Source organism: Camelus dromedarius, chromosome 16, assembly GCF_036321535.1.
Source record: "Camelus dromedarius isolate mCamDro1 chromosome 16, mCamDro1.pat, whole genome shotgun sequence".
In the NCBI taxonomy this organism is placed as follows: domain Eukaryota; kingdom Metazoa; phylum Chordata; class Mammalia; order Artiodactyla; family Camelidae; genus Camelus; species Camelus dromedarius.
The window spans coordinates 54641474-54657019 of record NC_087451.1 but is presented as its reverse complement, the minus strand read 5'-3'; the positions used below and the strand labels follow the sequence as shown (position 1 = coordinate 54657019).

At 45.7% G+C, this 15546-nt stretch overlaps 1 protein-coding gene across 2 annotated transcripts in view; it reads right to left on the bottom strand.

Moving 5' to 3' along the window:
• Positions 1-1785: 1785 nt before the first annotated feature.
• SOCS7 (suppressor of cytokine signaling 7) overlaps positions 1786-15546 on the bottom strand; it is a 30071-nt gene continuing 16310 nt past the window's right edge. For both annotated transcript variants that reach the window (XM_064496006.1, XM_031468229.2), the window contains 3 exons: positions 11461-11596; positions 10891-11044; positions 1786-7530 (listed from right to left, as the gene is read on the bottom strand). In XM_064496006.1, coding sequence (XP_064352076.1) covers positions 10921-11044; positions 11461-11596 — 260 coding nt within the window. In that variant the 3' untranslated portion in view covers positions 1786-7530; positions 10891-10920. The remainder of the gene's footprint in view (positions 7531-10890; positions 11045-11460; positions 11597-15546) is intronic.

Below are 15546 nucleotides of genomic sequence, written 5' to 3'. Positions count from 1 at the left end.
GAAGGGATGCCATGATCTGGGGACTTTGAATCATGCATTGTGACCAGAGGGCAACCTGTGTGGCAGGGGAAGGAGAAACCGCCTTGAACATCAAGTTAAGATTTTCTTTTCACAGTTAAAGGTGATAGATGATTTTGAATTAAGAAAGTGACTTGAGCACATCTTTATTTTGAAAGGACAATTGGAAGGACTGGAGAGGGAAAACAGGAAGCAGGATGACCCGCTGGGAATTTGTCCAGGTAAAAGGGGGGACGCCTATACTAAGACATGGCTACTGAGGAGAGGGCATGTCACAGCTTAAATAGCGACCCAGATTTAGGATAAAACCACAGTCAGAATTCCTCTTGAGAATCTCTTGGGAAAGGGTTCCATTAGAGATCAATAACCCAGCTAGCACTTCTTCCAAGCTGGATTCAACTTATGTGCCTTTGGCTGAGCACCAGAGGAAAACGGCTGGTCTTCAGAACCCACATGGTGCAAACAGGTGCTAGAATCCTTACGGACAAAATGCTCACACTCTAAGAGGCTGGAGGGAACTAGGATAGAAGATTCACTTTTCCCATCTCATCCTTAATCAGGGGAACACGAGTGAATGGAGGAGGGAATCTCCTGCACTATTACTATATGTTATACGCTTATGATTGAATTCAAGTAAGTTAGGTGCATGCATGAGACACCACTGAGAGGTGAGATGGAATGAAAGTGGTCGCTGAAAATGGACAGGAAACACAAGAGATGAAGGAGATGGTTCCAGGCTTGGAGGCAAACAGGGTGGGAGGGGGTTGTTTTATTTATTTTGGACTCAGCTATTTCCAAAAGAATGCCTTTTCTTCTATGGCATTTGTAACCCAAGCCAGAGACGACTATAACCAGGCAAAGATTCCTTATGACTGACAAGTGTGCCCAAATGGTGGCCATTTGAATTGCTGATTCCGAGTTAAGCATTTTCCTTTGTAACGTTCACACATCATAGCTTGGAACACTTTTTCTTTCAAAAGGGAAGAAAACTTTAATAAGGAGTTCACACCTTCATAGAACAGCTATCAGAATTGGTAAGACACTGATTCATCCTAACACAGACCTGTGACTTGTGAATGAACTGGATGGTGTAAGGGGGATTCCAAGACTCCCTCCTGGAGCACTTGAAATCAGTCCTATGAAAATACAGCTGCTGAGAAATAGGGCTTCATCTCACCCAACATGCTTCCCTCTCTGAGGATGCAAAGAAACTATAGAAAATTCTCCAAAATGTGCCAAGGGGATACACTGGCCCTCTCAGTGGGGAACTTGGAGAGGGTTTGGGTTGGAAAATGAAGAGAGATTTGCGTGGTTTGAAGTATACACAGCTGTCAATCAGAGAAACATTTCTGGTCCTTTCCTCTCCAAAGAGGACAGCTGGAGAGGAAATGGGCTAGAAAGGCAGGAGGGACACAGGTTAAACTTACGAGAAAAGCTGCCAGCCTAGGTAAATACTAGGAATGACAGACACTATGGTAAAATAGGAACTCTCCCTAAATAGAGCAAAAAAGCCAGACACTCCACCCCAGAAAGCTCTCTGGAATTCTCCCGCATTTCCTGGGGAAGAACAGCAGCTTCGAGCTTTGATGGCCATCAGCCTCAGGAATTTTCCAACATCTCTTACTCTGACAAGACCAGTTCTGGACGCTCTGCTTGGCTGACATCACAGGGATTCCCTAATTGCCAGGGGTGGACCCTAAGAGGGCAGTGATGGTGTGAGGAGTCATATGAGACAGGAGAGGGATTGAAAACCCAAATAACATGAAATAATTTCTAAACATTTTTATTTCAAATCTCTTTTCACCCCTTCCGCAAAAAGACATGGGTCAGTACAGCAATCATAAAAAGGAGATACAAACACAAGAGTCAAATGTCTCCCGCACTGACACTTACAAAAAACTGGGAATTGTACATGGGGTTTACAAACAGAACCTGCAGCAGCTACTAATGTCCCTTTACAAGAGTCAAACATGCCTATTAATACAGTATGTACAGACACCCCACTCTGGAACTAATCTACAGGGACATCCCAACACCCACCCATCTATTCCCAGAAAAATACCAAAACACACCCAAAGTGCATTTGTTTTGTTTATATCAAAACATCTTTTCCTTTCCCCACCCCACCCTCAGACCCTCCCACCCCATTTAAGATTGGCCTGCAAGTCTATTTTAACCATTTAGTAATTTTTATAGTTTATGAAAATAAATTATACAGCAACTATTTTAATAAATTAAGCACAAAAAGGTAGAGGAAAGGAGAAAAACTAAATGGGAAGACAAAAGCCAGGCCACGCTTTGGCTTGGAGGAGGGTGGGGTGGCTGAAGAGGACGGAAGTGGTTGCGGAGGGGGTGTGGCTCCCCTTCTGGTGAAGAATTGGCAACCACCCCGAGCCCAGAACGACACCCCTCTTCATTAAATTTCTTAAAAACAACCAAAAAAAAAATGTCTAGCAGTGGCTGTGCCACGGGCAGCACCAGTTTGGGCATTCCAACAACCGGCCTGTCCAGAGCAGTGCCTGGATTATGTTTGTCTCTTGGAGAAGGTTCTGGGCCTAACGGTGAGGGGCAGGTCCCTGTTCAAGGAAGCACCAGGGATGGAGTGGTCAGACCAGCCTTCCTGCTCCACCTGAGCTGGGTAGGGAGCTTGGGACACAGCTCTGAGTGGGGCTGTGTGGTTTGTGATGTCCTGGGTTCTGATCAAGAGTGTCCTAAGTTCACCTTACACTCCATCTCCAGGAGCAATTACGATCGCAGTCCAGCTGCGACCAGACATTCAGGTCTTCCGCCCTAACTGGCTGCTTTTTGCCTGCCCCTCGATGTGGCATTTCAGAGAAGGGGCTGGGGAGGAGGGAGCAGTTCCAGGTACCCTCTAAATGAGATGAAATGGGCGTGAAGGCATGTCACAGACTCAGCATGCAAGACTGGCTTCCTGGGAGGCAGCTGGGAGTGGGAAGGATTGGGAGAAGGGGTAGGGGACAGGATGGGAAACAGGAAGAAAGTGGGTGGCACCTACCAGGAAGGTCAAAAGCATGAAAAGGACAAAGACAATATGGAATCTGCATGTAAAGAAAGGTCTTTCCCTGGCAGATTAGAGAATCAATATTTTAAATACAGTTCATGACTCTATTTTTCTAACTGCAGCATCTGAGTCCCCAGTCTCTACGGTCCGACCCCCATCTCACTCTTCCCAAGGCTTTGCTTTCTATCTTCTCAAGACCTCCTGTCATTTTGTGCTGAGCATGAGGCTCCAATGTCAAAACAGGACAGATCACGGGGACTGGTGGACTTGACTTTGCCTTCTTGAGCTTTGGGGACCAATAATCCTATAACTATAATGGAGGGAAGGGGGTCATGCTTTTTTTTCTTTTTTTTTTTTAATAAAAAAGGTTTTACTCCCCAGGAGCAAATAAATCATTTTGAACTACTGATAAACACTGCTGCAGTGAAAAGAAAGATGGCTACATGTATGCAATAGCACAAATTCAGTGTAAGAACAGCTGTGTTGACAATCAGAGATAAAAATCATTTATCCATTCCCCCTTTCCCACAAACCAAACCAAGAGGATTCCCATAGGGAAAATGTCTAACTCAAAAGCTCCTCCCTTAGGGACAGGGGGCATGTCATTCTCTAAAAACAAATGGCAGGTCTCTCACCAGTGGAGATGCTCTCAACACCCCAACTGGTACCAAGACTTCTGCAAATGAACACACACACACACACACACACACACACACACACACACATACAGTGACTATCAGACCTCCTTCCAGCAGCCAGAGCGCTATATATCCCAGGGCTAGTCCTCCAACTTCAGGGCTCAAAGCCAAGGTAGAGGATGCAGGGCAGGAAAGGATCCAACCTAAGGGATAAGTTCCTCTTATTTCCATTTCCCACTAGGGCCCGAGGGCTTCCAGCCGGCCATGCTCTTCCAGGGGCCCAGGTGGAGGCTAAAAAGGCTGGCATCCAGAGCATTGGGCTCTACACAGGCCTCTCACACCCAGATCTGGGAACACTAACCACCCTCCCTCTTCCCAGTACTTCCTGGATGTGCATTGGAGGGGTGTTTGCAGCTATCTCTGTGTCATTCCCAACCTTAGCAGGGGCCTGCATAATCAGCCCCAGTGACAAGCAGGAGAGGAGGAGGAGAAACCACAGCGGTGAGCTCCCCACCATCCCTCTCCCCTCAGGAGGCTGAGTGCTGCCGCCCAGGGCTGGCCTTCCAGGGTGTCACACTCACTGTAGCCAGGCACAGGGAGGCAACCAGGCCAAGGCCATCACCAACTGTCGTAAACTCCAAGCTGTCACCCACTTGGCTAGGCCCTGAACCAAAGCCCCCACCCTCCTCCTCCTGTGCAACTATAGCACATGAATTTCAAGTAATTGCAAGTTGTAGCAGTAGCTGCCCCAGCGCACAGTGAGTCACACCTGTCCTGAGGAGGTTACAGCAGATCAATCCTAACCAAGTGAGGGTTCCACAGCCTGGGCCTGAGGGTAATGATATCACCCATCACATCTTAGAATCAACAACAGGTCCCTAGAAGTGAGAACCTTTTCCAGTTTGTGACCTGAAAAATACAACAACCAAAAGACTGAGTTCCCTCTGCAGACTGCATTTCAATTAGCACTACACAGAACTGGTGGGAGAGCGGGGGCGCAGCTGGGAGAGATGCAGCCAGCTGCTCCTGCTCCCTCTGTTTACTCGGACCTGGCTGGTACCTCAGCCAACAGCCCTTCCTCCTCACCTCCCAATGGAGGTGGTCTCCTCTTATGCAACTGTCCTGAAGCCCCCTCTACTGAGGAAGGACCAGGCGTCAGCCTGGGCTGTGACTAACGCACAGACAGATCATGGACACAGGTAAACGCTGCCCCTCCTGGGAGAAGAAAGAAGGATGGTGGTGAGGTTGCGTCTCGCCTCCTCAGCTGGTTTGGTTTTGTACCTGAGAGTATAGATTCTCTGATGGAAACCCCTGGTACCACAAGGGGCCCGGGGGCTCTGCCTTCCTCACCCAGGCTGGCCTGAGAACGGTGAGGTCCCTGGCCACAGGCAGGAACCTGGCTGACTTCTGGCTCTGGGCTCCACCTCACCATCATAGCCACACAATTCAGACCTAACGATGACTGGAAAGTTTCAGTCTAGACCACTGCACGGGAAAAGGACTCTTCAATGCCATCAGTCTAACTTGAATAACTTGAGGCTTGTTCAGGACTCACCATGTACATTTCTGCTTCTAAGCTCCTGTTCTGATCTCATCTCATGTTTATGCGTTTCTCATCTCACTGTCCTGCCCTCATCTACAACCCAAAGCCTCACAGCCCCAGAGCTGTCCTTGACCATCTAGTCTACCCCTACTCTGCTCTTACCCACTCTGAATTTTCCTAAAGACAGCCCTTGATTCTGTCTGCAAGCTGAGTTATTCTCTAATTGCTTTTTGTGTGGCAGTCACCTAAAAGCTCCTTTAGGCCAGATATCACATCTTTCGCCCCTTGTGTTTTCCACAGTAGCTAGCCCAGAGCCAGGCAAACACACACTAAAAAGTAATTTAAAAAATAAAGATTCCATGAAGCTGCACAACAGCCACTTGAGCATCTCAATGGATTTCAGATGGCGGGCCCTACAGTTGGGTGACACTTTCTACAAGATGGCAAGACGCACAGGTTAAGCCAATTTCTTGGATCACAATCTTAACTGGTTCTTAACACTGCCATGGAAGCCAAAGAGAGAAGAGGTATCTCACAACAAATCAGAGATGGGCTATGCTTATGCTATGAAACTCATTTTGTGGGCCACCTCTTTACAGCCAGGTAGCAATGCAAGTTTCCTCCCTTTTCGGCTATAAGGAGGAAGAATGGTCATTCCATGCAGGATGTAAGGCAGAAGGCCAACACTTCCAGATGAGTCAGTCCTATAAATTACCAAGACACTGGGCCTCACCCCAAACCACCAGGAAACCACAAACCTGACATTATTTATCTCATGAGATGAGGCAGATATAAGCACAGGGGAACCAAAAGAGGCAGTCTGTTGGAACACTTACTGCAAAAGACTAAAAAAAAAAATCAAACGGTTCAATCTTCACATCTTAATAGCAAACCTCTCCCCAGAGTAACTCTATAGAAATCCAAGCTCATAAGGTTATATGATTTGACAATGGCCCAGTTCAGAAAAAAATTAAAGGCTACTGAAAAGCACTGGAGTTTTTCTCCCTCCTCTTCCACTTCCATCTGGAAAGCATGCAACTCTCAAATCGGCATCTGACAGACTTAACCAAAGGAAGGCGAACAGCTCTAACTCAGGAAAATGGATTGCCAGGAGGAACACAGGAAAATAAAGCCCTTGCTACCTCCTGTACCAGGGAAGTCTAAAAACATGAGCTGTAATGCTCTTCCTTTCTGATCTAAGACATTCCAGTAAGGCTGAGAAACCAGGGAGCTTTCTTGAAGACGAGCACAAGCGCTTCCTTTCTCACCTTCCTCCACGTTCCCTCTCACTGGCTGACAGACACACGGAGGTAAGTAACACTGACTCCTAAGCCATGGGTTCGATTTGCCATTAAGAATCTGGAAGCACGCTCCATTAACTTCAGCAGCCTGGGACTGGGGCTCTGAACTGCTCAGGTGATGAGGAAAACTATTACCTTGACAGCTGGCGGAAGCAATAGGAATGATGTTACCATGACCAGAGTGAAATGCACACTTATCTCGAGGGGATGGGTTGAGGGTAGAGGACAAATGGGGCTAACTTGAGGTCACAGAATTTAGGAATTCAGAAAAACAAAATGAACACAGCTTCAACGGGAGGTGATTCTGAAATCAGGCTCTTAAACCTTCAAATGAAAGGATATGAGGAATCACTACTTGCCCCAGCAGAGGCCATTTGCCAGCTTTTGTCCAGTAATTTTCCATTCCAGATGACCCACCCTCCTTTCTTTCTTGCTCCTACTGAAGCTACCCATGCTGAAAGAGAAGCAGATTCTCATCCCTCAGAAACTCCCGACTTGATCCGCACTTCTGACTCCTCCTTTCTTCAAGGTCAATGGTGAAGACTCGAATTCTGCCTTTGGCCCCAGCGGAATGGTCATCACTGGCAACCCCCTCCCCTCGCTCCCCTCCCCTCCCCTCCTTCGGAGCTGCTCACCCTTGGCACCACTTCCAGTCCAATGGGCAGCCAGTCCAATGGGCATAAACCCCAGCTGCCTTTAGGGTGAGTTTTCCAATCCGGGAAATGCAAATATCCAAAACAGAACTTCTGAAAAAGGAACAGTGTTGAGACTTCTTCCAGTTTTCCAAGGAGCTCATCCAGTTCCAGGACAGCACGGGGCTGGATTGTGACAAGGTGGAGCCCCACTCGGAGAGTATGGTGTGTGCTTCTTCCAAGCCCCAGGGCTGAGAGGGGAACCAAAGTCTTTGCACAGAGGATCCCAACCCTTCCTACTCCCTGTTTTTCCTCATTCCCCTTTTCACGGTAGCTTCATTTGGTTCTTCAAAACCGGAGCTTGGCAACCAAATGCCTAGGTGAAAAAGGGCGAAAATTAGAGTGGCTCAACGGAGCGGAATCAAAATGGAGTAAAAGAGCGGCTTAGCCTCTGGAGGGTAGAGAAGTACAGCTCAAAAGGAGAATGGAGCCTGGAGAGCCAGGTGCTTCCACAAACACTGCCGCTGGCTGGGGATGTAGCAACAGCCTTGCCAGGGGGCCAGAGCAGCCTACAACCTGGACGCCAAAAAAAGGTCATGCTGCCTCTCTTCTCTCTTTCCCCTTCATTTTCCACCCCCGCCCCCCCACTTCTTCTCTAAGGCCCACCTGCTGCTCTAGGAACTGAAAAAGGAACTGAGCCCCTGGGGTAACCACTGCGAGCCAGACTAGACATAGCTGTAGGCCCTGCAGCTTCTGGCTCCTGGAGAGGGCTGACACATAATCACAAAGCCTAGTGCAGCTTCTACTTTCTGGTTTAAGATGCGCACTGCTCCAGGTGTTACCCTGTCCCCTAACTCCAAGCAGCCTGGCATGAAATTCCCCAGGTAACAGCATGCACGGACCAAGTGGCCCACTCAGAACTCCGAAAATAAAACCAGCCTCACCAACAAGACATCATAATGACCAAATTTCACAACTTAAAAGCCTTTCTCTTTTTTCAAAGGGTCCCTAGGAAACAGTACAGCCTAATGCTTATTCTTTGCCACAGGCAATAATCCCAGTGTCACAGCAAAAAGAGACCCTAGGAGGTCAGTTCAATCCTTTGCCAATACATGATTGTCTCTCCCCAAGACAAATGACTCCCGCCAACCTATACCTGATCATATTGTGCCCCTTCCTGTCTCATGGCCATAGCTATACTTAGAGGACCCTTTGCCTAGAATGCCCACTCCCAGATCCTCTCGGTTAACTCCTTGACATTCAAATCTGAGCTGAAATGTCACTGCCTCAACAAGAGCCTTCTCTGATCTTTAAACTCGAGTAGTATCCAACTACTAAATTTCATAGTTTTATTTTCCTTGTAACATGTACAGTCAACTGAAATTAGCCTATTCCCTAATTTACAGGTTGCTGTCTGTCTCTCCTTAGGAGAACTGCAGCTCACTGAGAACAGGGCCTTTAACTATCTTTCTCAGTACTCTCTTCCCAAATCACACTGGCTACTTAATATACAGATATCTGCTGAATGAATAAACAAATGGGGGAACTCATTATTAACTCTTGTGGAAAACCATTCCATGCTTGGATCTGTTAAAAATGTTCTTCTAAAGTTGGACTGAAATCCAACTGCTTGTAACTTTCACCCACTGTAGTCCTTGTTCTGCTCCCCACAAAGAATAAATTTAATCACTCTTCCTTAGGAAAACCTATTAAATACACTTTGTCTTTTGTCTACCAATCCCCTCACCCTAAAACTTCTCTGCTCCATGACATTTATTTGCCACATGATGAAGTGTGGAGCCCTCCACCACCCTGAGCCTTTCTCTGAATGTGCTTGTGTGCACGGGGGCTCCTTCTAGGGCACAGCACCCACAGAAGCGGTGCTCTCACTGAAGGGTCCCAATGACTCAACAGTAGTCGGGGAGGGGGGCCTCCCTAGTTCCCCACCACAAACACTGTGAAGCCACTGAGCAGAGAAACCCCCCGAGGCATTAGAGCACTCAGATGTCTCAGCACCCACTTCAGAGGGCACACAACCTGCAGACACGGGCGTGCCTCATTCAACTCACTTCTCTGCACTGCGCTTCGCACAGACTGTGTTTTTACAGACTGAAGGCTTGTGGCAACGAAGCACTGTCAGATGATGATTAGCATTTTTTAGCAATAAAATATTTTAAAATTAAGGTATGTAGATTGTTTTTATAGACATAATGCTACAGCTCACTTAATAAGACTACAGTACAGTGTAAATATAACTTTAATGCTCTGGGAAAACGAAAAAGTCATGTGACTTGCTTTATGGCGACACTTGCTTTTACGTGGTGGTCTGAAACTGAACCCAAGTATCACCAAGGTATGCTTGAAATTGAAGACGTGATAAAGACACTGTAAGGATCCTTTACAGTAAAACTTCAGAGCTTCCCAGTTACCATTTCTTGGCTTGTGTTGTTTGTTTTTTATGAGGGGGAGGTAGTCAGGTTTCTTCATTGATTTCCACTCAGAGGAGATACTGGGGATTGAACCCAGGACCTCTTAGGTGCCGAGCACATGCTCTGCCACTTGAGCTATACCCTCCCCCACCAGGGTTACTATTTCTTGATTTCTCTTCTTCATGCCTTCTCCCCTGGGTAATCCTTATTAATCTAGCTCACATGTTTCCCTCCAATGGCAAAGGGATCAGAGACTTCCACAGCCAAGAGGAGACACACAGCTGGGTTTTCATCAAGAAAACCCCAGGGAACATAAACCCTAGCTGCCACTCTCTCCCCTTATGAAGAGAGCTGAGAATGTGGGGAGACTAAAGCTCCCTTTTCACTTCCAAGGCTGTCCCTCCTGGGGGTTTTTCCCCTTGGTTTGTTTTGAATGGGGCCACCCCTATGCAGAACAGAGCAGGTTAGAAGAGGAGTAGAAGTATTCAGTGCTTAAGAAGGACACTCCATACTAAGAGGAAAGATGGGGATGGGGGTGATCTTTGCCTCCCAAAGTAGATCACTAGAATGTGAGATCTTGCATGTAATCACACTACCAAAATCACCACTCTGCCAATTTTGTTCCTTACTCACCTCTACCTTTCAATGTTCATATTAATGCAGTTTAAGATGACTAATTAGAATTCATCTGCACAAACCAGTATTCCAAGATATTTTATGGGAAAATAAATGAGAACTCAGTGAAGCAATGGGAGAATAGCCTCTTAGATAAATGAATTCGTTAGTTAATTCATTTCTTCTTTTCAACAATTCACTTTTCAGTGGCCCAGATGGAATTCCAAACAAGAGTGAGTTGTTTTTCCTCATCCTCATAGTCCAAGCCGTGGGACACAGTGCAGTTCTTACTGAAGTGCACACCTACTGCAATCAAAGGCATTTCATGTTCCCTTTGATGAAGTTTCCTTTCTCCCTGGTTTCCTGCTTTATATGTTATTTGTGCAATATTGGGGTGATCAGCCAGAGGAGAGAAGGGTGCACATTTAGCTGCTCTTGTGTGTCTCTATATTCAGTGATTAGCTTGCATGTTGCTTGGCAAGTACTCTTTAAGCCTCTCGTGTCTATCCGCCCTTCTCCCTGTTGGGGTATGTGTCCCCTTGGGACTCCATGATCAGATCTGGCAACTCTCTGGACAGATGCCTGGATAAGGGGCATACACATGGGGTGGGAGGCAGGGGGACGAGGCCCAGTGCATGATGATAACTGCCCAGGAAGAGACTACGCTGGATGGTGAGGCAGAGAGCACATACCCTCAGTGGTGACCAGCAGGGGGCCCCTCGCTACGTGGAGGGTTCCAACCCCTGTTGCTTCTGTTTGGAAATGAGCTGAGCTTCCTTTAGAGACAGGTATACCTCTTCCTGAGGATCATAGTAGTAGAACTTTCGGATATAAGAAATCAGAGGCCTATGAAAAATACAAGAGGGATACACACAAGATGTTATTTACATAGATTATAGAAGAAAGCCCACCTTTGTTCAACCCTCCCTTCTTTTCAAACCCTCTATGGTTGGGAAGACACCAAAGACTCTCTGCTGCCCTGACTTTCCTGCTTTCTCACTTATTACAGTTCTGTCTCCCTCCCCTTTTACCACCTCCACTCTACCCTTCACAGAGTCTGCAGAAGGGAAGCCGACACACACACCTTCCTCATTCCTGGCTGCGATCTGACATTTCTAAGTCAGGTGCTAAGACACAGGACACGTAATGGGAGGACACCTGTGAGTACTGTCAGGCTCTGCCTGTGCACTCGGCTTGCAGGCCTCACTAACAGCTCTAACTAACCCTCCACTCCTGTCCCAACCCTAAAGACCCCATTGTACTTAGGCAGTGGGAGATCCGGGATGTGATCTATCCGGACGAGCTGTCGGATTCGGAATCGGCAAAGGTGCTGGAGGGATTTGACATTGCTGAATCGGGACACTGGGTACAGCAGCTGCACTGGAGTTGGTGGCAGTCCTTCAAGAATGAAATGGAGAGAAATATTCAAAGGAAACAATGCAGCTAACTATTATTTCCTTTACAAAGAGAGTCGAGGGAAGGGAAATGGGACTTCTTTATAGTTCATATATGTGTTCCGTGCAAAAGCTCCCTCCACAAAGGACTGCTGATTTCCATCTGCAGAAGCACCAATACCATATTTCTTACTCAAGGGAATCTATCCTCCCCTGCCGAGGACCTCCCCGGCATCACTCTTAACAGCTGACAGTCCTGCTCTTCAGAACGGTTCAATGAAAAATGCCAAGCTAGAGACTGCCTGCAGCCAAGTAGCCAATCCCAGGCCCAAGGCCCTCAGTGAAGGGCAGGAATCAAAGGCATCCCTACTGGGGATGGGACATACTTGTTTAGCACATCTAGAGTATCCTGAAGGTGAAGACTGTTCAGAAAGGTCCCCAAAGGCTGCTCAGAAGGGTCCCCACCAAGGAGAGGCTGAAGGCAACAGCTGGGATCAAAGTTTATAAGCCACTCACTCCTGCCATTTACTTCAAGCTGGGACAGTCAAGTTGAGCTACCTCTTAGCCTTCCCCAACCCTCCATTCCCACCAACCACCCTTCTTGCATGTTGAAATTTTAGACTGAGTGAAAGGGGAAAAAGAAAAAGGAAAAAAAAAGAGGATACTTTTAAAAAGAAAAACAACTACAGGAGGTTGGGCAAGCTGGAATTAGCACTACTCAGTGCACAATGCCTGCTGACGATGCCAGCCAGGCCCGGTGGGAGCCCTACAATCTTATGTTTCATCATGGTATCAGCAGGCTCTGTGCTGGAAATTCCAACCCCCACAAGGGTCAACGCTACAAAAGGAGACACCCAGAATGGCAAGGACACTGAAACAGGTTCAAAGAATATTCTAGTTTCAATAAACAAAGGGCCCATGGAAGGTAAACTAGCAAACTGCTCTCAGAAAGAATATGAGTTGCAAGACCTTTGAAAGAATTCTTTTCTCAGCCATTGTTCTATCAAAAGAAATTCTGTAGACACAACTTGTTGGAAAATAAAATATCTACTATTTTTGGAATTTAATTTCAAATGGTTTTCAAATTTTGTTTGAAAGTGTGAGATGAAAAAAATTAAGGCTTGCAGATTGCCTCCCAAAGCCTTTTCACGGTTGTTAACAACTGACTTTCTAAAAAAAAGATGAAATACATATTATGCTGTTACTAAACAAGCCAGCTTATCTTAAAATCATTTAACTCATTTAGTCTTCAAACTGTACTCTGAGACAGATACCACTATTATCCCCATTTCACATATGAAGAAACTGAGGCCTGTTGGGCTTAGAGAATTTGCTTATGGCACACAACAAAGCCGGCCTGCCTTGAAGACCTGCTCTGTCTGAGGAAGAGTTTAACCCAGGGAACCTCAAAGAAGGGCTCTCCAGGAGTCCTCCCAGAGCTTCTGTCCCTCTCGCTGGCTGACAGGGACACTGTCCAGGACAGCCACAGCATCTTGACTTAGGATCAGCCTCTCAGTCCCCACCTCTCACTCCCATCCTTTCAAGCCTAAGGCCTGTATTTTGAAGCACTGTAGCGCTCCTCCACTCACACACACCACTGGTTGGTCCTCTCCTCACACATCGTTTAAAAGAAAAAAAAGAATTCACACCTGGATTTCTCTCTTGAATATATTTAAACTCAAGTGGTCTTACAATGATTTGGGGTTCAAAGGACTCTTTGAATTTACCCTTTCTCTCATATGTTTTAAAAATAGTCTTTAGTCAATTAAATGTAACAAACAATAAGCTTTGGGGGTTGGCTGTAATACTGCTACTCAACATGACGTTTCAGAAATAAAAGTAATTTACGTATCTAATGATTTGTTCCCAAAGACAGTATTACAGGACTTGTGCTTAAAGAGGTCAGGATAATAAGTAGCATACAATTATCTGATTGTTTGCCTACTTGAATTTTAATGACCATATAAACTTGCCTATTTAATTGTGCTACTTTTAGCCTTAAGTTCACAAATAGCTATTTGAAACCTGTTAACTCTCTGATATTCGCTATGTCAACATGATCATTTACTGTTTGCTCTCAAACACATAAAAAGACTGGAGTTGTCATATCCAGTGTTAAAAGCAGAGTTCAGAAATGGAAATAAATCCAACACAGGACACCAATGTAGCTAAAAGGGAAAGACAAGGTGGAACAGTGATCAACAAGAACTTTCCCCTGGTCCTCATGCCGGGGTCCTGGACACAAATCCAGCTTCCAGCCACTTCACTATTTTCTCTTCCCTTAAAAAGGGCCAGGTTAAAGATGACACATCTCTTCCAGGTCTGAGCACCCAAACACCCAGGTCCTTCTCCCACACTAAACTGTTCCCTGAAGACCAGAATTATCCAGTCCAAAATATCTGTCAATAGGGCTGAATTGAAAAACCCTACAATATAAGAAGACATATTATTGAACAAGTAATTATAGTGTTAATGATGGTTACAAAAGAGAAAGATACCAAATTCCTTAGAGTTGTCCAATTCAAAATGTGATTAAAAAAACAAAAAGTGTTTTTTCTTCATGCACTTCACAAATGGTGGCGATTCTCCTCGCTAAGGAGGACACATTCACTTTGAGTTCTAGCTCTCAGAGCATCAGAGATTTTGTGCTAATCCAATCACACTCTCCTTTTGAGACTGCTGCTTGGTCTTAGGGGTTTAGTTTACAAATGTGAAATGGACCAGACTAAGATGTAATCAAACAATCTCAGATTTGTCATGACCATGATCCAACATTGCCATAAGAAAAGAAGCAAACCAAGCTCAGGCACCATCACTTTTACTAAGGATTCCTCCCCTAGATGCTAATTATTCCATTTGCTCTAATTAATTCCTTTCTGCTCCTTATTTGCCACCATCCAGAACTTTCCCATTAGTCCTAGCTTTACAATTCCTATGATCCCTGGCATCCTTTTACACCAGTCTGGACGTGCCTGCTAGTGCATCCAGCTCTAGATTTGAGCCAGAAAAACCTGACTTTGCATCCTGACTCTGCAACTCACTATACATCAGTTTCTTCATCTGTATTAAAAAAAAGAAAAGGTGGGGGGATGGGCTTTAACATCCCTTCAAAGGATTTCATAAGGGCTAAATGAAATAATACTGGGCCCCTGGTAGGCATTCATCCCAAAGTCTAAACCAAAAGGCTCCTTTTAGAATTTACTGAATTAAAATCCTTGATGTAGGCTTACAGAGCTGAACCTAAATGCCAATGACTACTACTTCCTCACGAGAATCCTCTCCCCCAATAAAGTCAGCCTCACAGAATGCCTAGACCTCTGTGATAAGGAAGGAAGCCAGCAATGGTAAAGGAGAACACTTGGCCTTGCCTTCTTTGTCCCAAGCCTTCAAAGAGAGGTCACTTACGGTCTAGGGGCAAATACTAATTCACTTTGCCTCCTCAACTTGATTATGATTTTAAGTGCAAATAGGTATTCTACCTGTAGCATTCCCCACAGGTCCTACAAAGACACTCTCCACTAATAAACACAATTCTGTCTTCTTTATGTTTCCACAAATCCCAGCAAACTGAATCTTCTATTTGCATACCGCTACTTTTCCCTGTAACAGGCTGGGAAATAAAGTACAAGATTCGGGAGTTAGCTGGGCCTGGTTTGAATCCTGGCTTCAGCACTGATCAGCTGAGTGACCTTTAAAGCCAAAAGTGGCTTTACTTTTGAGCCTCGGCCTCAGTTTCCTCACTGGCAAAATAAAAATAGTCTTGTCTTTTTTTGTTGTTTGTTTGTTTAAATAGACCAATCTATTAGCTAACTATGGGGTTGTTGCAAGAAATAAGACATATTTAAAATAAAGAACCTGACAAAGTACCTGGCACATGATAAGCACATGATACGCAGCAATCACTACAAGCTCTAACCCTTAACAATGTTAAGAATCTTAGTTAAAATTTCTAAA